This window comes from Melopsittacus undulatus, chromosome 2 (genome assembly GCF_012275295.1).
Source record: "Melopsittacus undulatus isolate bMelUnd1 chromosome 2, bMelUnd1.mat.Z, whole genome shotgun sequence".
Taxonomy (NCBI): Eukaryota; Metazoa; Chordata; class Aves; order Psittaciformes; family Psittaculidae; genus Melopsittacus; species Melopsittacus undulatus.
The window spans coordinates 75738464-75760140 of record NC_047528.1 but is presented as its reverse complement, the minus strand read 5'-3'; the positions used below and the strand labels follow the sequence as shown (position 1 = coordinate 75760140).

The 21677-nt window shown below is 39.6% G+C and overlaps 1 protein-coding gene across 2 annotated transcripts in view; it reads right to left on the bottom strand.

Moving 5' to 3' along the window:
- Positions 1–21677, bottom strand: part of GLRA2 (glycine receptor alpha 2) — a 127510-nt gene that overhangs the window by 26187 nt on the left and 79646 nt on the right. For both annotated transcript variants that reach the window (XM_005151450.4, XM_005151451.4), the window contains exon 8: positions 1504–1653. In XM_005151450.4, the coding sequence (XP_005151507.1) occupies positions 1504–1653 (150 nt within the window). The remainder of the gene's footprint in view (positions 1–1503; positions 1654–21677) is intronic.

Here is a 21677-nt window from a genome sequence, read left to right as displayed (position 1 = left end):
ATTTTGCAAAGAGTTCACGTACCAGCTGCCCTAGGATAAACACGGATCTTCTGGTGATTTGATTTTAAATGACTTCCTTTTAATAGTCACTAGAATAATCACTCCCACCATAGATGAACCACCAACTCCATGGACCAAAATCTTGTAATTTTTGAATTATGCCACCAGATACTGATACTTACCAATAGTGGCTTCTTGCCCACCAGTTCATCTCTAAAGAAGACATTATATCCAAACTTGAAATTGCAGGCCCCATGCAGCAGCTTCAGCTGCTGCCATGCTGGTTTTGGAAGCAAAGGCTTTCAGTGCCAGTGCATCTGGCATGTGTGCCTGCAGTTGGGCAAGCATTTCTGCTCTCTCCTGTAATCTAATCTTAACGGGAATCTCAATTCATCTGACTGGATTGCTTCCCAGAGCATCCATCAAATATTACATTAGCTACAGAATATTTATTAGACAGACCTGTCAAAACACAAATGCCCTGTGCCATTGTTGTCATCTCTCTTGTAAAGGAAACCATTATTTGTGGCTTGAAGCACTCACACAGCTCAAACAAATATTTACTTCACCTAGAAAATGCATATGTACAGCGTCAACCTAAATGTTTCTACTGATACTGAAAATCAGTGACACAGATACAGGAAGGATGAAGCCTTTATAGTTGTGGGGATGATCATATCTGGACTAAAATTCAATATAATATCTATTCTTGTCTTTCCATTTATAGATAAATTAAAAAAAAAAATCAGGAAACATGGACAGACTTACTAAAAATATTTTAAGACTGACATCCAGGTTAAATCAGACAACAAGCCTCCCTTCTACATTTCAGTCCCTGGTATAACATGATATGACAGTGACATTCACAAATAGTCCTTTTTTAAAAAATTTCAATTTTGTATCAGTAACATGAAAGAGTGGAATCTAGAGAAAAAATTCTAATCTTTCTCTTTTTTTTTTTTTTAAAGTGGCCACATTTCCTGGTTTCATCTGGGAAAGACAATAGTTGCCGGTGGTTTAAAGTGAGGGGGCAGAACTGCTGATCACTATGATGGGCTGCTGAAGGAATCTCCCATTTTAGTATGACTAGCTAGCATAGCACTAGAAAAGACATGTCTTGGGCATGTATTGTCAGCACGTCTATATGATGTCAAGGAGATAATATCAGTACTCTATCTATGTCATTGCTCCAACAGTTCCTTATCTACTGGTGAGTGCCACGGAGTAGCACAATATTTGTAGAGGTACAGCTGCCTCAGCAATTGCAAAAAGAGAATAAAATTCTTGGAGTCAATGACTAATCTGCTGGCATTTATGAATAACCTCATAAACTGTAAATAAACCCCGCAGCCAGTTATGAGCTCTTCATCAGGGAGTAAATCACTCAAAAGCAAACTTTAGAATAAGACTGTCCTGTAAGGGAAGAACTGAAGTGAGAAATCAACTGCACATCAGTGTGCTATCAGGGCAGATGCAGTCACCCCAAGTAAAGAGCAGCTGTACCTTGTTTTGTCTTCTTTGCCTTCTTCGAAGCCTCAGAAACTCTTTGTGCTGCCGTGAAACAAAGTTGACTGCTGCATATTCCAGTAATGCAGCAAAGACAAAGAGAAGGCACACGGCCATCCAGATATCGATAGCTTTTACATAGGAGACCTAGAAAAAAATAGGACGCAGCACGTTATATTTCAAACTTCTTCACAAGCTGAAGCTACTGATGTGAGAAAATAAACACATTTCTGCACAGCATGAGTTCCAGTTGTTCAATGAGGTGAAGGTTTTCTTGTTTTGTGTCTTGGTTTGTTAGTTTATTTGCTTATTAAAAATAAATAATCCAACTATTAATGAAAATGTGTTTTCACAAAGAATACATAATTAGCTACTGCCTTTAGAAAAAGAATCAGGATTAATCTAACAAAGAGTGCCCTTATAGCTTATGAGTTCTCACAGTTTATCAGAAAGAAAACACATAAAAAGTGTGATAAAATAGCTTTCAAAAAACAACTATAGAAAATTTATAGTTTTCAGCTTTTTCATCTATGAACCAATTATCATATTTTTTAATTAGGTAGGCTTGGTATCCATAACCTCATATGAAATTCATGGTACTGTATTCTATGGGTTGATGTGGCTTTACCAATTAAATAGTTGAATCTAGTTTCTTGACCTATATCCAAATATTCTATAAGAAAAACGTAACTCACAGATATTATCTACTAAAAACACCCAAACAGCAGATGCCTCTGCTCTAATAAAAGCCTATTCTGGTTTGAATTGATAGGTCCACAATAAAATTAGATATATTACAACACTGCAATGTCACAAGATTTTTATCGTATTACCCCCACTAGGCCAAACAATAGCCAATTAATGAGCTACACACTATGTATATCAAAGGCAAATTGTCTTCCATAGCTGTGTTAGGTCTCTGCCTTTCTTTGTAGTCTTGCAGGTTTTAAGCAGAGATCTTATGATTAGGCAACAGCAGGTTGTCTCTTTTGTTATGAGATATTGCATCCAGGGTGGAATTAAAAACATCTGACTTTTAATGTCTTCAATGTACATGTGAGCAAGTTGCCTAAACTACTTTGATATAAATAAATCAAGGAATGAAGAAGAATAGTAATTTCTAGGATGCAATGCATGTAAACTGTTTTAGATATTTTCTCTAGGATGAGATGAATAACACCCAAAAAGTGTTTCTTCATCTTAATGTCTGTAAAGGGGAACATAGAACTACTACACATAGACACATGGGGCTTTACTCAGTCATCTAAATAAAAGCACCACGTACTGCCACATTAGGTACGTAACCTCCATTTGCTAATCTGGCAACGCACAAATCTGCAGCATCATACTAACAAACCAGTCCTTTGGAATGCCTCAAATACCCAAGGTGACCTCAAATGGCCCCACCATAGAGCTGAATCAAGATAAGCAAAACCTTGAAAATGCAGTCAAAACATACAGTGGTCTGAAAAGAAAGCAGAAAAGGATCTGCTGTGCATCTAACACACTAATGTTTAGGATACCAAATCTCCACCTTGGAAACATTCACCTCTGTCCTTTGCACACACTATTCAAAATTACCTTGCTCTTACAGTTGTAGCTACCATTTCATGATGAAGGGGAGCGCACCTATTTCAGTAGATTTTGCTCCTATTTACCATGTGCTTGAATCACATCACTTTTCAAAGTCTGTAGAGCAATTTTTGTTAACGTCTAACAGAATATACTGATCTATATGCTCCAGCAAGCAGTATAAGCAGAGGAACTGGCATTTAAAGCAGGGCAGAAAAGATAGAGAGATCCATCCCCAGATCCTGAACACTGAGCAGGACATTTTAGAGGAGCCAGGTACTGCATCACAGGTACATACATTTTAGTAGCTGATACTATAGTGCAGCTCCACCAGCAACACCCACAATACAACATGCTTAGGCATGGAAAAGGAGGATTTAGCAGGCTAAGGTAGCACTATGAATCTTTGACTTTCAATTAGATACACAGCAGAGAGAGAGAGAGACATGCATTTCTCTCTCCCGCTCATAAAAAAAAGAATTCAGAAGTTACATCTTTATTGAGCAGCTGTGAAACCCAGTAAAAAAATCAACAATGTCACAGGCACTCTGTGCCACAGGCTGAGGCACAGTATGAATCAAGTCACTGTAATTTGTGTAAAATGCATCTGAGTTTAGAATGTTTGTTACCTTCCTTGAAGGGGCAGCTGGTTTTCCTTCACAAATGCCTTTAAGTAGATGTATTAGACATGCATAAACAGCTGGACTGTGCTGCTACAGACAGCACAATGCAGGGAGTTGAAGCCACAAGAATCAGCATTTCTGACTGTGCAAATCCTGTCCTAGTGGGCTTAAAGCAGGCATGGCAAAATAGTAAAGGAAGCCCTGAGTTAGCTTTCCTGCCACTTAAACTGTGCTGCTATAAGTGACATCCACACAATTGCTGAGCCAGCTGGATTATTTTAACTCCAGCCTTAGAATCATAGAATCATAGAATAGTTAGGGTTGGAAAGGACATTAAGATCATCTAGTTCCAACCCCCCTGCCATGGACAGGAACACCTCACACTAAACGAGGTCACCTTCTCAGCTGGAATCAGAGGATCACAATATACTTGGCAGATATGTAGCTTGGTTTTTGTTTAGCCATGGTCACACCATGGCACAGCTTTAAATGAGGAAACAGCAATTGCTTCCAACAACAACACATGAAAATAAATAGATGAAAAAGTCCTGCAATGAGTGAAAGCTGACTCCTTTCTTTGCAAGTCACTTATGTAATTTTATCTATGTATCCTCAGCATGTACTGAATTATGCTGCTAAAAGCCTAAAAACCTCATGTAATTTTCTTAAGCCAGATTTATGCATGTAAAATGACTGGATGGTCGCACTCAGAGTTGTGGTCAAGTGTTCAATGTCCGTCTGGAGACCAGTAACGAGTGGTGTCCCTCAGGGATCGGTGTTGGGACTGGTCTTGTTCAATATCTTTGTCGCTGACATGGACAATGGAATTGAGTGTGCACTCAGCAAGTTTGCCCATGACACCAAACTGCGTGGTTCTGTTGATACACTGGAGGGAAGGAATTCCATCTAGAGGGACCTTGACACACTTGTGAGGTGGGCTGAATCCAGCCTCATGAAGTTTAACCATGACAAGTGCAAGGTCCTACACCTGGGTCGGAGCAATCCCAGGCACAGCTACAGGTTGGGCAAAAAGGAAATTCAGTGCAGTCCTGCGGAGAAGGACTTGGGGGTGTTGGTCAATGAGAAAATGAACATGAGTCAGCTTCAGTGTGCACTCACAGCCCAGAAAGCCAACCGTATTCTGGGTTGTATCAAAAGAAGCGTGACCAGCAGATCAAAGGAGGTGATCCTGACCCTCTACTCTGCTCTCATGAGACCTCACTTGGAGTATTGTGTGCAGTTCTGGTGTCCTCAACATAAAAAGGACATGGAAGTGTTGGAACAAGTCCAGAGGAGGGCCATGAGGATGATCAGGGGACTGGAGCACCTCCCATATGAAGACAGGCTGAGAAAGTTGGGGCTTCTCTTCTTCTTCTCTTCTCAGCTGGGAGAAGAGAAGACTGCATGCATGGAGACCTCATAGCAGCCTTCCGGTACCTGAAGGGGGCCTGCAGGGATGCTGGGGAGAGACTATTCATTAGGGACTCTAGTGATAGGACAAGGGGTAACGGGTTTAAACTTAAACAGGGGAAGTTTAGACTGGATATAAGGAAGAAATTCTTTACTGTTAGGGTGGTGAGGTACTGGAATGGGTTGCCCAGGGAGGTAGTGAATGCTCCATCCCTGGTGGTGTTCAAGACCAGGTTGGATGAAGCCTTGAGTGATATGGTTTAGTGTGAGGTGTTCCTGCCCATGGCAGGGGGTTGAAACTAGATGGTCTTAAGGTCCTTTCCAACCCTAACTATTCTATGATTCTATGATCTATTACATCAAGCCTAGGAAGGCCTCACCTAGTACATGGCTCCAAAAAAGTCCAAAAGTGACTACCTAGATCTTAGACCAACATTTTGATAACTAAAGCATGCACAGTGTGAAGTTGTGGTGGATTTTAGGGTCTCTGTCTGCTTTAGCTGACTTCAATCTGTGTTTTCTTTCGACTAGGAAATGGTCACATCTAGCAGATCACAGACAGCTCTGAAATAGACCTCTCCCAATCAACTCTACTGAAACTGTTCTGCTTTGTATGAAAACACTTAAAAATACATTGGCTTGGGGGCTGGGAACAGCGTCTCCCCTTGTTAGAAGGAAAACTTAAGCAGAGGTATACAAAGTCCTTCTCTTGCCTCTGTGTCTCAAACACGTGCAGGGACTGAGAAAGACCTACCACATGGTACTTGAACAGTTTCCTCAGTGAGATGAGCACAGAAAGGATGTGAATTTGATCTGCACATTCCAGGTGAGTGTTATAACCACTTCTTTACCAGATGCTGTAATTTCTTACAGTGGTGTCTCACATGTCAATGAAATACCTTTTTCTAGGAGCTCCTCAGTCATTTCTCACTTACTTTAACAGGAAGCTCAGCAGGCTCTAGTGTGCATCTCATTCCTAGGTTCTTATTTCTCCTTTGCACTGTACAAAGAAACTTTCACATCCAGTTTTCAATTTAAAATATTGCTGAGTGACATGCTTATAGGGGCTGGGATCTGAAAAACTGAGTACTTCATGATAGGATAAGCACATCCATTGCTTTGGGAAGTCCTTCCACCAAACTCAAAAAGAGTCTTACCGACCAGATCATAGCACTATGTGAAAACTTGTATATGTTTGCTCAACTAAAAAGCTTACATCACCTGCTTTCATAAAGACTCATCAAACAATATTGTATCTCCAGCTTCCTTAGGTACCATGTTCTAGAGTTACTACTGTGTACATGTAGAACAGTACAGACACAGATTTTTTTTTAGAAGATTTCATGTCACCTAACTTAAAACATGTTCTGTACATGAGGGCTTTTAATGAATTATAAGAAATAAACATTTTGGGGACAAAGTGAATTGAAGTGGAAGGTAGATATCTACATTAGAATCAAGCAAACAGTACCCTAAAAATATCAGCCTCTCTTTTTTGACCAAGACTGGAGTTTTGAATCGTTATTTCTGGTATATATATCTGCTAGATAAAGCTTTTGAATCATCTCTGTTAGCTCTGTTAGTATCTTGATGTAATCCTAAATGAAATGGAGCAAAATAACAGCAGTTACCCCACATGAGCATATGTAACAGAGACTGTTACCTGAGCATTTTGCCACCTTTCCCATAATTTCACTTGCAGGACAGAACACAAGGTCTGCAGCAACACTACAAATTCAGAGTTGTCATTACGATGTTACCATGTCTAAAATGAAAAATTAACACCAGGGGATTTTTTCAAAGGAAGACCTTGTAAAAGCTCCTCTGAAAAACCTGTAACCCTGACAGCACACTGGTCCACTCAGTTTGTGGTACTTTTAGAATTGGATATTTGGAAACCCTGCCTCATGCAGCATTATCATATTTAAAAAGCACATTAAGATTTTTGTGCACTTTTATTGTTTAAATAACTGCTCCATTCTTTACTGCATGTTGCGGAGCCTCCTCTCCTCTGGGGGGAAGGGATTTAATGGCTCCTACCAATAAAACCATAAATTGTATCAATTACACAGATGCTCTGTAAATGAAAATTAGGGACAGCTAATGAGGGAACTTTTTCAGAAGGAGAGCTGCCTGCAACAAGAGCCAAGTATGATAAGGCAAGACATAGTAAACACGACAAAGCAACTCCTTTCCCTTTATTATTTTCCTCATTTGTTATTTGGCCATGCCCACTACATAAATGTAAGACCAGATAATGACCTATACAGCACCTGAGTGAAGCACCAATGACCTGAGAGAAGTTGCTGGAAATGAAAGTCCAAGGAATATTACTCTGTTCCTGAGGGCCTTGTAAAGAATAAACCTTCCACTTCTCCAGCATTTTTGATTTTAGCACTGTGACTCTCTTAACAGCTTCTGGGTACTTTTCAGCATATCACCATGTGTCACCACCAGAAGGAAGCATGCTTTTGTGCAGAGAAGCCAGGGGAAAACATGGTCATGGGTCCTGTGGCTGAGCAGCTGTCATTTGTTGACATTTGTGAATCAATCCAAATATGAGCTCTATTTCTGCTGCAGTGCCAGACTCATGAGACTCTAGACAACTGTTTTAACTCTCTGTCTAAACCAGACAACTGTTTTAATGCTCTGTCTAAAGCAGACAACTGTTTTAACTCAAACAGGTGTAAAATGAAAATTAAAACACATACATACTCTCCTGGAATTCTGCATTGTGAAAAGAACTTCAACTGACAATCCAAGGTGCTCAGCCTATGCTAAACCCCCTATATTAATTTATTTTGATTTATAGAAATATCTTTGACTTGTGCTATGAAACCCCAAACCTCTGCTTTTGCACAATATCGCATTCTAGGTAAAAATTTTAAAGAAGATCTTCATAAATGTTGCAATTCAAAATTCATTTATCCTATACATTAAAAGAATCTCTTATGGGAAAGAGTTTCAAAGAATTTTTTAGATTGGAAATGTGGAAATAGAACTAAGTGACATTTTAAATCAAAAAAGAAAACAAAGTTATGTAAAACTGCCTTCTTGTACAAGGAATTGATGTTGCATTAAATTACACTTGATTTTTTAAAATCCAATTATATTCTGTTATCATAAAACAATGGAATTTTTTTTAAATCTTGAATTCATAAATAAATTGATAGCTCTTTCATGCATATCAGCTGTATATAAGTCAAGTTGAAAGCAAATGTCCTTGTTTCATCAGTTTCCAGAGAGAGAGGTTTCTGATTGAAGACCATGCTGTCAGCTGCTATTATAGGGATATTCTTTAGTCTCACTCTTAGTCCCAATCCTTCTTTTCATCCAAGTGTTTAATGTCCATGAAACATCATATTTTTAAACCTGATAAATTATCAGAAAATGTAAATTTCTTACCCAGTCCTAAAACCTCAGTAATTTTATACAATTTTATTGTTGAAACAGCTCCCACTTAATTATTCTTCACCCGTGCAATTTTAAAGATGCACAGTGACTGTGCAACACCTTGGTGGCTCAGGTCGAGAAGTCTTTTTTGCTTAGTGGACAACATGGCATAAAGCAGAAAGTGTTTTAAATTCCACCAGGATTAAAATTAATAAGCTTGATCACCTGATAAGTAAATCTTTGTAAAGGTTCATCTTCATGAAGATCCATCCTCACTTCTCCTGAAGTGTTCAGGAGAGAACAAATAAAGCAACTGTCTTTCACAGCTGGTTTTGGGACCTGGTCTTGAAGGTGGCTGCTGTTGCAGATTAAGGAATAAGAATGAAAGCTTCTGTCTTCCAGACTATAGTAAATATTTGTTTCCCTCTTCAAGACTTTAATGTCCATATTCTTTTGATAATGTACTTTGTAATGAAAAAGGTTAAGTTATTGTAGAATCATAGAGTCACAGAACAGTTTGGGTTGGAAAGGACCTTAAGATCATCTAGTTCAAACCCCCTTGCCATGGGCAGGGAGGCCTCACCCTAGATGAGGTTGATCAAAGCCACATCCAGTCTGGCTTTGAGCACTGCCAGGGATGGGGCAGCCACAATTTCTCTGGGCATCCTATGCCTCACAAAGAAGTTCCTTAGAGCTACTATTCTGTTAATGGAAATTAAGTGCTTACAGTATGAGGCAGATTTTAACAGGAGGCGGTTCATCAGTGAATGAGTCTTGTGGAAGATGTAGCTGTCCTTCATCAGGTCATTTACTACATTGCTAGATGTCTTGGAAGAACAACCAGCCTGGCTGGTGACATTCTTTCCTTCAGAGGTGAAATGGGGTTAAAATCAAGTCCTAAATGTCCCATTCAGTGACCAAGCTACTATCCTCAGAGTAAAATACCTGTTCTGAGGTTATTACATAACTGATTTGATTTGTTTGATAGATGAATGAAAAAATGACATTTGGTGAATGTGAAACACACTTTTTCCATTTACTTTAATAAAACAACTCTATTTGTTAAAATTGACCAAAATATTTTGTTCGACTTTTTTTATTTTGTTTTGGATTTTTTATTGGCTTGTTTTTTTTTCTTTTTTTCTTAGAAATCCCACCTTTGTCTTTCATTGTTAAACAAAATGTGGGCAATTTTCAAAACAAAATGAGAAACAAGCAAGAAATATTTAATTTAAAAATATCAAAACAAACTCTCTCACCCTCCCTCTATTATTCATATTCCATCTGAAAGTATCCGTCTCACTCAGCAGGGACTCAGAAGTTGTTCCAGTTTGCTTTCCATTGAATAAACTATTAATCCAAATTTTTTGCTCTATTTCTGTCACTGGTTCTGCCCTGTCAGGAGACGCTAAACCTCCTACCCACTGGTGATGCAGAACTAAATGCTGACTGTATTGAAGCCAGGAAAAGTATGGAAACTGTTTACGGTTTGTTTTTCTGTCAAAGATGCAGGAGGGTTTTCTTCAAGTCTTTGAAGATGATCATGGAGTTAAGGTATTTACAAAGATGGTCTGAAAGAGGCCCCAGGGCAGAGACCAGAAGAGACGATAGCAGGTGTGCAACAGAATTCACTAATACAGCTAATAGCTATTTTTCTTCTGCTAACCAACCCAAGGTGCCACAGACAGATACAGTGTCAGTTTGTGAGTCCTGACGGCTGTCTCTGTGCCAGTTCCACTCCCACTAAAGAGAACAAAAAAGATGCTCCCTAACTTCAGCATGGGGCTGGCCCACAAGAATCTGCAGGCATTATCTAATATTTTGTGAACCTCTACAACACATGGCTAACACCTGATTCAGATGACACAGGACTATGTTATGGTACATTCTGCAAGATGTGATAAAGAGAGCACAGAGCAGTAACTGCACACCAGACTGATATTTCTTTAAATTAAGTAAAAATATTCTGTGTGACACATTACCAAAAAAACTAAACTTGTGTTCCAGGTAAAGGAAAGCCAATCTAGAGAAACAATAATATATTTCTTTTTAGCATGGGCTGCGTCTATTCATATTTTATTATCTTTCTTCTCAAGCAGCAGATTTCCACCTTTGAAAAAAATGCAATTCCATAAATATGGAATCAGTTATCAGACTGGTGAAGCCAAGACTGTTGTTTTTTCCTTCCCAAGGGCATAGAAAGTATTGGCATATTCATCATGTGTCATTTTGTGCAACCATGTGGTGTAGCTGCCTTGTGTTTCCTATTTCTGACAATTCATTCTTTCTGTACAGGAAATTTAGACAGAATGTACCATTTCCACTTCAAAAGCCCTTGACTTCCTGGAAAATAGTGTGACTATTTTTCAGACACAAATCAACCACATAAAAAAGAGAGCAATAGCTTAGGACATGTTACAGCTGAGAAAACAAAGGCTTGTGCTTTTGATTGATAGAGAATGGTGGTGGTACTCAGATTGGGAGCAAACTGGGTGATTTTTTGTTATGCATTGATAATACAGGAACAGGCTGATCTCTTCTAGTGGGAATGAAATAATGCTAACTGAAAATGTAATCAGGGTCAAAAGCCTACTTTTGCAAACCGTAGTCAACTGTGTGTTGTATCACTATTCACTAAGATGACAATAAAATGGAAATGTCTTTCATATCTAGGCCAGGATTTTAAGTCTAACTCAGATGGCTACAGAAACAAGAAGGTACAGAGGGGAAATTATGAATTATTTGGCAATAGCAGGTTCCTGTGGCCCTCCCCAAGAACTGTGCTGACTTCATTCCTTGTAAACAGGGTAGAATGGAACCAGGATTGAGCAGCTCTGCATCAGGGTGTGTGAAGTTTGGACCCACAGATGGACCAAATGGTAAACGGACTAGTTATTACTGTTTGATTATCCCTTTTGAGGCCCCCTGGGGAAATAAATTTTTGAGAGAATAAAAACTATGAAAATGAGGAGGGGGTGGGAATGCTAATTCTTCTGTTCAACATTAATTACCAATTAATGTTAGGAATCAACTGCCCTGATCTTGAAAAACACTGGGCAAGAACAAGTCAGGGGACACCACCACTGTCACCAGCTCAGCCACATCCTCAGCACTATGTGGAAATAGGAAATTATAGTTCTTGTCACTCTCCAGCCTGATTGCCTCTCTCTACCTATTTCATAAAAAGAGTCTGGCTTAAATGGGCAACAAAAATGTGTTCTGCAGTACTGTTGCTGACCAAGAGGCAGCTAACCCCACCCCAATGTCATTGCCAGAGGTGGTATGATTTTGTCAGATCTCAGGCAGATTAGTAAAACCCACAATCTGTGCTTGAGCTGTCTCAGAAAGAAACCTGCAAAACTAAGCATCATCTTCTTGCCACTAATATTGTGCATATCTCTGCTCCTTTCCTCAGTCCTGCTTTGTGTGTTGTCTCCTTCTGTCTTCAAGCAGCTTATCTTGAAAAAGAGCTCTTTTTAAAAGCTTTCTACAGCCAAAAGGAAAAATGATCCTCCTGTCCCACAAAAAAAAACCCCTAGGTTCCCACAGATTACTACAGTGTCTCGGTGTCCAACCAATTAATCCTTTAGGTTTGGCTTGTGAATAAAGCAAAGCACAAAAGCAAGCTTATGTTGGGAGAAATAAAATAAATAATACCAATATTTGTGACATTTCTTGTGTATGGACCAATGGAAGTAATCAACAGATTGGTGGAGCCATGGTGATCAGTTTATGAAGGTGACAAATAAGGATTGATGCCCCTGCTATAAGGAAACCACTTCTTATTGCTAAGTAATTGAAAAACATTTATCACACAGTAACACCCCCACATTCAGCTGAGCTCAGTGCAAATTGAGAGTTTTATGTGCCTGCATTAAGACACTGGCAAATACACATACAGACAGCCTCTGTAGCTAGACAACAATGTCAGTCTCAGGTCTTATTTACAATAGAAGTTTCTGTCCCTTCCTAGTGAAATCAACAGATAATACTTCTTTAATGTCATTAAATACCCACTTGACTACTTGGACTCCAGAGTGGTAAACTCTTCAGTGAATGAGAGCTTGGACAAAAACAATTACCAAGGAATACAAGCTGAGGAAGATTGAAGAGGAGCCACAAACCCATGAATCTGCTGAGCAGAAGCACTGGCAGTATTTTGAAGCAATGTCATTAAACTTATAAACAGAGTAAAATGCTGATACTTACCAAAGGACAATTCATATTTAAGATTCATTGGACATAAGAAGACAATATGGCATGTAGCTGAGTATAGCCAGACTGCCTGCTCCTAAAACAACAGCTTTTCTATTATGATTGCAGTTTTTTGAAATTATTTTATTGTTTGTTTGTTTTTTCAAACAGAGAATTAACTCGGGTTTAGAAAATCCTTTCCATTTCCTTTGTAGATCCAAAAGCTCTTCACCTATCTCAGGTGAAAAGTAATCTTCATTCAGCTCAGCTACAGACATGCCAGATGCAGTTATTATCTCTGCCTCCCAGTTAGGAAGAATTGCACCAAATTGCATTATTCTTTGACCTTTGAAGAGTTAACTGACTCAGTATATGAATGTTATCAAATGACAAATTTTTGTAGCAATGAAAACAAATCTCTTCCTTTCATGTAAAGCAGCTACAAATCACAGAACTGGAGGATGGCAGTGATCAATGCCCAGAACATTTGCACATATACATTCATTTTTAGGTATTATTTTTTCACTGGATAGCATGAAAATTGTGCTAAAGCTCAGGTGACTGCAGAACATTCTACAACATCCTGTCTGTGCTGTATTTCCTATTGTAGTCACAACTAAGTGAACCATTAAAAGTGATCCAATTCACTGAACTAAACAACAAAACCCTAAAATTAGAAAAAGGATGCCTAGAGCAATAAGCTGTTTTTCCTTCACTCTTGGTCTCTGCTTTTTCTGAATAGAGAGTTGCTTTTCTAATTCTTCCTTAAGACTATTCTCCTAACTTCTGGATTTTTTAAGGACTTTCAGCTATGTAATTTGGTAGGAAAAGCAACTTGTGTATTTTTATGACTGCCAGTCTGTCTAGATTACAGATGGGTAAATTAAATTAATCCTTTGTTAGAGAAAATTGCCTTACTAATACTAAACGTAACATCACACTAAACCAACTGAGAATGGGATGCTTCGATACATTACTCAGTACCTCCATATGCTTCTTTCTTGAATATTACCTGATCAGTTATTAAATGTTCCTTGGTCACTTGTCATTCTTCTGGCTCTGTATTCTGAATTGCTACTTTCATCTGCTTAAACTGTAAGAAAAAAAGATGCTTTTTTTTTTGTGGATAATAGGAGCAATATGGAACTAACAATAATGGTGCAACAAATAGATCAGTATATGCAGTCCATCAAATTATTCTCTTTTAATCTCTGGGGAAAATGAAGGGATTTTGAAATAAAAAATAAAAATGTCACTAGAAAAGATGACAAATTTGACATCAAAGGAAACATAGGCTCAGGAAGGATAACATGGTCCAGTTCTAATTGTGTGATTGAATCATATTTCATGTACAGTAAAGCACGTAAGAAAATGCAGAATTGAAAGAGAGTGTACAATGGGAATAATAGAACATGGCAAAGGTAAAAATGTTTGCAGAAAGAAATTCATGGTCTGAATATTAATACGCACAAAAAAAGAAAACAGAGTAAAGAAGGCAGGTTAAAGGTAAGAAAATAAAATTCAAATAAAGGGGAACGAACAGCTCTCACAAGATTCATACAGATGGGGGTTTTTTTCTTAATTTAACTGCATCAGTTTCCATATTCTAAAGGGATCAGAGTTGCCATATTAATGTAAATGCACCTATCGCACACCCAAATTAGCCCAAGCCCTTATCCTCAGAAGCTGGGATCAACGCTGCATTTGGTGAAGCACAGGTAACGTACCCCAACTACTGTTTTGCAGAAGGTCATCTTACTCAGGATGGTGCAGAAAACCAAGCCCTTTGTCCTGTCCCATGGACTTCTCAAACCAACAACCCACCTGACGCACTCTATAGGTCCCACTAACCAGCTCATGACCATCCTCAACATAAAAAGGACACAAAACTGTTGGAACAAGTCCAGAGGAAGGCCATGAGGATCATCAAGGGGCTGGAGCATCTCCTATATGAAGATAGGCTGAGAAAGTTGGGGCTGTTCAGCCTGGAGAAGAGAAGGCTGCGTGGAGACCTCATAGCAGCCTTCCAGTATCTGAAGGAGGCCTATAGGATGCTGGTGAGGGATTCTTCATCAGGGACGGCAGTGATAGAACAAGGGGTAACGAGTTAAAACTTAGGGGAAGTTTAGATTGAATATAAGGACGTTCTTTACTGTAAGGGTGGTGAGGCACTGGAATGGGTAGTCCAGGGAAGCTATGAATGCTTCATCACTGGTGGTGTTCAAGAACAGGTTGGACAGAACCTTGGATAACATGGTTTAGTGGGAGGTGTTTTGTGGTAGAAGCAGAACCACATAGAAGATTTGAAGCTACTGGCAAGTACATACTTTCCTGTTTTTTCCTGTTCACATTCTTTGAGTTTTAATGACCTTTTTGTTCTCTTTTTTAAAGTCAGGTATGTCCTGGGTTCAGCAGTAACAGTCATTTTTTTCTCCTTCTTAGTAGCTTGTGAAGCACTGTGTTTTGACTTTCTGCCTGGAAACAGCACTGATAACACCGATGTTTTACTTGCTGCTCAGTAATGTTTATTCTGACCAAGGACTTTCTGAGACTCATGCTCCACTAGGGAGGAGGGGAAGCTGGGAGGAAGCAGAGACAGGACACCTGACACAAACTAGCCAAAGAGGTATTCCATACCACAGCATGTTGTGCCCAGGGTGTAAAACTGGGGGCAGTTACCTGAAAGGGCTAGATCTCTGTTCAGGTCAGGCTGGGTATTGGTTGGTGGGTGGTGAGTGGTTGTATTCTCTTCCCTTGTTATTTATCATTATTATTGGTGGTGGTAGCAGCAGTGGTTTGTGTTATACCTTAGTTACTGGACTGTTATTATCTCAGCTCATGGGAGTCACATTCTTTCCATTCTCCTCCCCATCCCTCCAGGAGTGGGGAGAGGAAGGGGGGTTGAGGGGGAGTGAGTGAGGGCTGTGTGTCTGTATTGCCAGCTGGGCTTAAACCACAACAAGGTAGTACTTTCTAATTAAGATCTACCTGTCATTTCCAGCCAGAGATGTCTGACCAACTAACATTTAATTCAATTAAATCTCCAATCTACTTGTCTAAGACCACCCATAGAACAAAAGAAGCAGGGAAAAACCAGTACAGGAACATATCATTGTAGGCTCCCTTTTGTGTTCACATGGAACTGCCAAGAACACTTGCAAGGACTTACTAGGCTACCCAAGGACAGAAGAGACAGTATCACCATTCATGCTCATTTTCTACTGCATATTCTGATCATTTGCAACAGCTTATTGATGGTCTGCTGCTAACATAACTCAGAATACAATTCTCTCCTTCACAATTCAACATACAAAATAATCTGTTGATTTACAGTAAAAATTGGGCCTCTCAGATTCTGAGACTTCACTTCCAAGCAGTCTTGTACTTAAGTTTTGTTTGCAGCTATTCTGTTTTTCACAGAATTTGATTTTCACCTGAGCTGTAAATCCAGGTACTTTATGAATCATACTGTATCATTAAATTGTCTTCAGGACCCTCATACTAAGAGCTTTGTCTAAAACAGTGCTATGAGACTGGAAGGCTGAGTGAAGTAATTTTCAGCCACAACAGTTAGGTGTCCAGTGCAAATATATATAAAAGCAATAGGTAAGAACATCATTACTTCTTGCAGAAGGATGTCTATGCAGAAGCCTTCTAGCCATGCAGTCTTATGTTTGGGGCACATCTATTTTCTCTTCTCAGCTTAACTTTTATCCAAAGTACTGGACTTTCATAACAGGAGAATTTTTTTCTGATGGTTATTTGATTACTTAGCCAATCACTTAGCCAATTACTTAGTCCAATGTCTACTGCTATAAACTGCTTTTTCTTCCTTGTCCATTTTCTAATGTCAGTGTTGGTGCATCTGTTCTGTGGTGTGTGCTTCTGTAGTTAAAGCATCCCGAGATTCTCTGAGGAACAGGAAATCAGAGCCCCACACCACTGAGTACTGGTGGCTCCCACAACAGTCTCAGTTCCAGTGACTGAGCCAGTCTAGATTATAGATGGAGAATTATTTACAGGATCATTCAGGCACTTATCAGAAAGGCCTCTGTTGGTCCTGGCGGTTCAAAGCACTGCGGCACAAGTAAGGGGAATGATTTTCATGTCAGTCTGATGTCATGTTCTCAAGGCTTGTTAAAGTATGTTGCCCTGTAGCAAGCCAAACTTGCTGGCTGCTTGCAAGATGGCTTCACGATACTGACTGATGAATGTTCATCTTTCAAAAGGCTGGAGAAATCCTGGAGGGAACAAACAGTTACATATCTACTGAGCATATTGCTGTTGCTCAGTGAATATTCACAGTGAAAATTGCTCATCTGTGCAAGAAGTAGGGAATAAATCACTTCTGGTTCTCTTATATCTATTTGCAATTTTATAGGATCTTGCATATGATGTATTGGGTTATATCCTTACTGCAAGCATGGAATTGCAACTGATGGTATAGGTCCCTTTTCTTTCATGCATGTGTTCCTAGTTTGTGTCACATGCTACGTCTGCGAAACAGTGAAGAGGTCAGGTTGAGTCTCCTATAAGGAGTAGTGACTGCTGCATTCTAGGGGAACAGCTAATCCTGGTCAAATGGAGAAGGTTCAAAAGACTTAATGTTAAGGGATCTGAAGAAACTGTACTGGAGAAGTCAGATACGCCTCAGAAATGGTGGACAGAGTAATTTCCTAAGACCCAGAGGGGACTAAACTGATTTTTCTGTCACTCAGAATCATTGGGATGGCTAAAACTGAGAACACACTAGGTAGGAGGAGTGCTATGTATCAACCTTTGCATATGTGCTTTGCCTTACCTAGTTGTTTTGATTTTTATTTATTAAAAAAAATATAAAAAAACCCTTTTCTTGTTCTATTTGTGTTCTCATGAAACGTGGGTAACTTTTAAGTTAGCCACCCGCCCCCCACCTCCCCTCAAACTTTTATCTTTTGTGGGATCTCATTGTGAGAAGAGTACAAGCACATCCACCTCAAAGCTCTGCCTGATACAGGGGCTTGACACAGGCACAGTTTCACAAAACCAAGAGACTCTGTGTCTTTCAGCTAACTGCCCAGCCTTTCATGTGTCTGACAGAGTCAGTGGGTGTTCCCTCTGATACTCCTCTCTGTACCCACAGGGCCTCAGAGCATATGCAGAAGACAACTTGTTCACCAAGAGCATAATTTATGGCTGCCCTGAAATGCCCCCAAAAAGGAGCAACCATGTAACTCACAGGGATTATTACTCTTACCAAGTCACAGATGTGGGTGCATCAAGAGCCTGTTTTCTGCTTTCTGTCTGATGGCAGGCCACCTGACACAGGCACTGCACTAGCCCAACTTCTCCAGATTGAGCACTGCATATGTCAAAGGAGGGAGGGAAAGGGAACAGATTTTCTGACTTTTGGGCAATTCTGACTTGCTCAGATGAGTCATGTAACTTCAAAGAAGCTTTAAAACTGAGCCAGCCTACACAAGAGAAGACAACAGCCTATATATAAACAACCTATTTAACTTTTCCCCTGTCAGTTCCATAAGTAGCTAGAGCAGAACAAAGCTTTGAAGTGAGTCATGTTAAAACCTTTTCTCTCTCTTCCCTAACTCTAAAAGTTATAAGGAAGCTCAGAAAACACAGTGGTCAGAATTTTAAACCATGAAGACTGGGGGCAAACTGTAACCCTTTCAGGAGATTTTCATCCTGAAAATAATTGGCATAATTGGGAACGAACATATATGTTGCTCAAATCATTCTGTTGGCATTTGCCTGCAATTGCTGGTAAGTCTAGAGCAGTAATAGCTCACCACCAGCTTTCTTTCCAGTGCTACATATTCTTACATCTTTTTCCTTCTACTAGTTTAAACACAGGAATGCACACCTACATCTTTTATATCCATGTGGTTATTACAAGCTCCATTTCCATCATGACTCAGCAGAATTACCACATAATACAGTTTTGACTCCTATTAGATCAAAAGAAATGTCTGCTAGTCTCATGTAGAAGCCCAGATTGTGCTGTCCTGTTACCCAGTATATTCATGTGCAGCATTAATAAATGTATCTCTTCAGAAGTCTCTATCTTTTAACAATTCTGACCTCACTAGCAAGTTGCTGAGGAGAGTGACACATGGCTAGAAATACAAAGAGACACATTTCATATTATATTTAAGAACTATCTTTATGTCTGATAAGTTATTAATAGATGTCAGAAATTTCAGTAATGCTGGGAAGTACTTGCCTCGCTGGTGAGCCCTGTTAAATATTTCTCATATGAACTGACGTATTTTCACATGTCATTAAGTTGGAGATGAAAAAGAGGACAAACAAATAAAAAACAATTGAGAACTATTCTGCATGGAACAGTACATGTTAGCAGAAAGTAGATTGAATCTGATAGACTCAAAGACTACAAAAAAGGTCTCAGTATTTCTCTGCCTCTTTTCCTGAAAGATCTTAATAAAGCGTCTGAAAGAAGCCAAGCCACCAGCTTCTCAAAGAGCATGTGCACTGCAGGGAAATATTACTAGCTCCATTTTACAAATAGGGAAATTAGGTGTGCATATAGCAAGTACATTGCCCAGGGCTGCAGAAGGAGACAGTGGCTGAGCTCTACACAAAATCTTAACATTTTTGGCTACCATATCTATGTTTTAGAGCCCAGATCATCCTTTCCACCTGACTATGAGAGGGATCAACATTGCTGACGCTTCCATAGAGCTGCCTAAATCCATGAGTAATTTCCCAGGGATGCTGCATCACCACCCCACTAAAAACAGGATTTTGCAAAAAATGCGTATTTGTGTCACTGTCACACACATCAGGGAGAGAGACAAGATAACATATGCAGTAATAGTACCCACTTCTCAACTGTTGCTGTTGACTTGGTTTTGGACATAAGCAATGAAGAGAAATTGATAAAGTATTGGGTTTGGTTTTTTTTTTCAGCGTACATTCAGTCACATTTCAGTCGTTCAGTGGTTTAGCTTTTTTTTCACAGCATATGCAGCTGCAAGAGGGATTTTGCTGAAATTATCAATGCAATGTTTATTTTGTAAACATATTTGTCAAGTTTGCAACACTTACTCTGCCTGAAGGGTACCTTAAACCTAATGTCATTCTAGCAGCCATGACTTTGATTGATTGCACATCAGGAAGCTTAAGTGCAGAAACACCTACACAATATCACTTTAAAGTATGGAAATTAAAATTTAAAGGCTGCTTCTTTCACATGCTTTATGTGCCACAGCAGCCACAGCCCCAGTCTCAAATGTGGGGGCAGCAAAGAAGAAAGGGGGAACAGCCATTCAGTCCTACTCCCACAGGACATGTCATAGGCACAAACATTGCACTAAGTAGTGCTAACGTGAAAGGGAAGCAAAGAGTCTCCATTCTAGCTGTTTCTAGCAAATCCACATCTGTTTAACATCCCCAGCTGCCAACTAGCTGCAGAAGAACACAGAAAAAGCCACAAGCAGGGCCTGGTTCTCCAGTAAGCATGCTTACCATATCCCTTTATTGCACATCCCATCAAAATACATCATTGACACCCAGCTGACATTAATATGCTTTTATCAGAAGAAGGGGTGCACACAGCATCCTTGGCCAAAGGCTTTTTATCCTTAGCAGATATCTTCAGAGCTGTCCATCATGTTTAACAGCAAATTTTCTTGCACAGGATGGTCTCCACAGAGGATCTGCTGAGCTCTTGGGGACCTCTTTGCATTCCTATTTGAGGGCTGTTATTTTTAGAGCACTCCTCAATATATCTTCAAGAAGTCTGCAAGTCAGTGTTCCTGTTGGCACTGGTGTTGCAATACAACAGGTGCACTGGAACTGATTTTCCATTCCTACAGTAAAACCTCACAATACCATTCCTGAGGAAATTGTCCTCCTTTTACAGGGAAGGTGAATTCTCATGACTGCATGATGTCCGATGCCCTGTGAAGTCATTTGATATATTACTATGTTATTACTTTCAACTCAACAAGGTTCCCCTCTTGGCCTTTTTTAACAACATATTTATCCTAAGTATTTACTCTTTTCCACCCAATGTCCATACAAAGGAATAACAAATAGCTGGAGGGAAGTGTTTTAATTCCTCTTTCCTCTTTGTCCAATAACCCTTTGATGATAGCTCCATAAAAGATCTGGGTGTTTCAGTCCCAATACTTTGCCCTTGTTCAACTGTTGCGTAACTCCGGACATAACTGAAGTTCAGTAGGTCCTTCATTGTTTAAAGTTTTACGGGCAGTTAGTCCTGCCCATACCCAAAATATCTCCTTCTACATGTAGGGAGGTATCTAGCTCCAGTTTGGGTCCGAACATGATTCAGGAGCTACAATGAGAACATATAAGGACCGTGTACGGGAGTTTATTCAGAGTACACCAAGTACACACTGACATTCTCAGTGCTTTAAAAAAATGCCTTCGTATCTGCAGGAATATTAAAGCAGAGTCATGCCAACCTTGCCACTGGAAGCTCTGTGGTAGCCATATTCACCAAGAAGGAGGGAAATACACCTTAAATGCCTTCCTAAGCCCTGAGAGGATATCAGTGCATCTCTTCTACCTCCCACGTATCTGTATCAGATCACCAGCAGGTCTGGGAAGAGAAGGGATTTTAGAGCTCAAATGGGAGCTGCACCACAAGGAAAGTAAGATTCATGAATTTTGTAGCAAGGAAGAAGAGTAAAGGAGCCATGCCTTAGATGCCTCTGGTATGTTGTCAATTATTGTCTAGAATGAAAAAGCTCCTTATCTGGTTGGTAAATTACTTGCTTTCTGTCCAATTTAAAATAACAGTACTGCTGCTGTGAGATGAACAGTCCTCAGCTATGTGAATGATAGGGGGAGGATTCAGCTCACCATCTGAAGAGATAGGCAGCTCCAGGGTAGACTTCATCCCATCTACATTAGATGTTGATTTGCCATAGGGATGAATTGGGTCTCTAGAAGTATGAATTCCATCCACTGAAGAGATAACTAACATAAAGAATA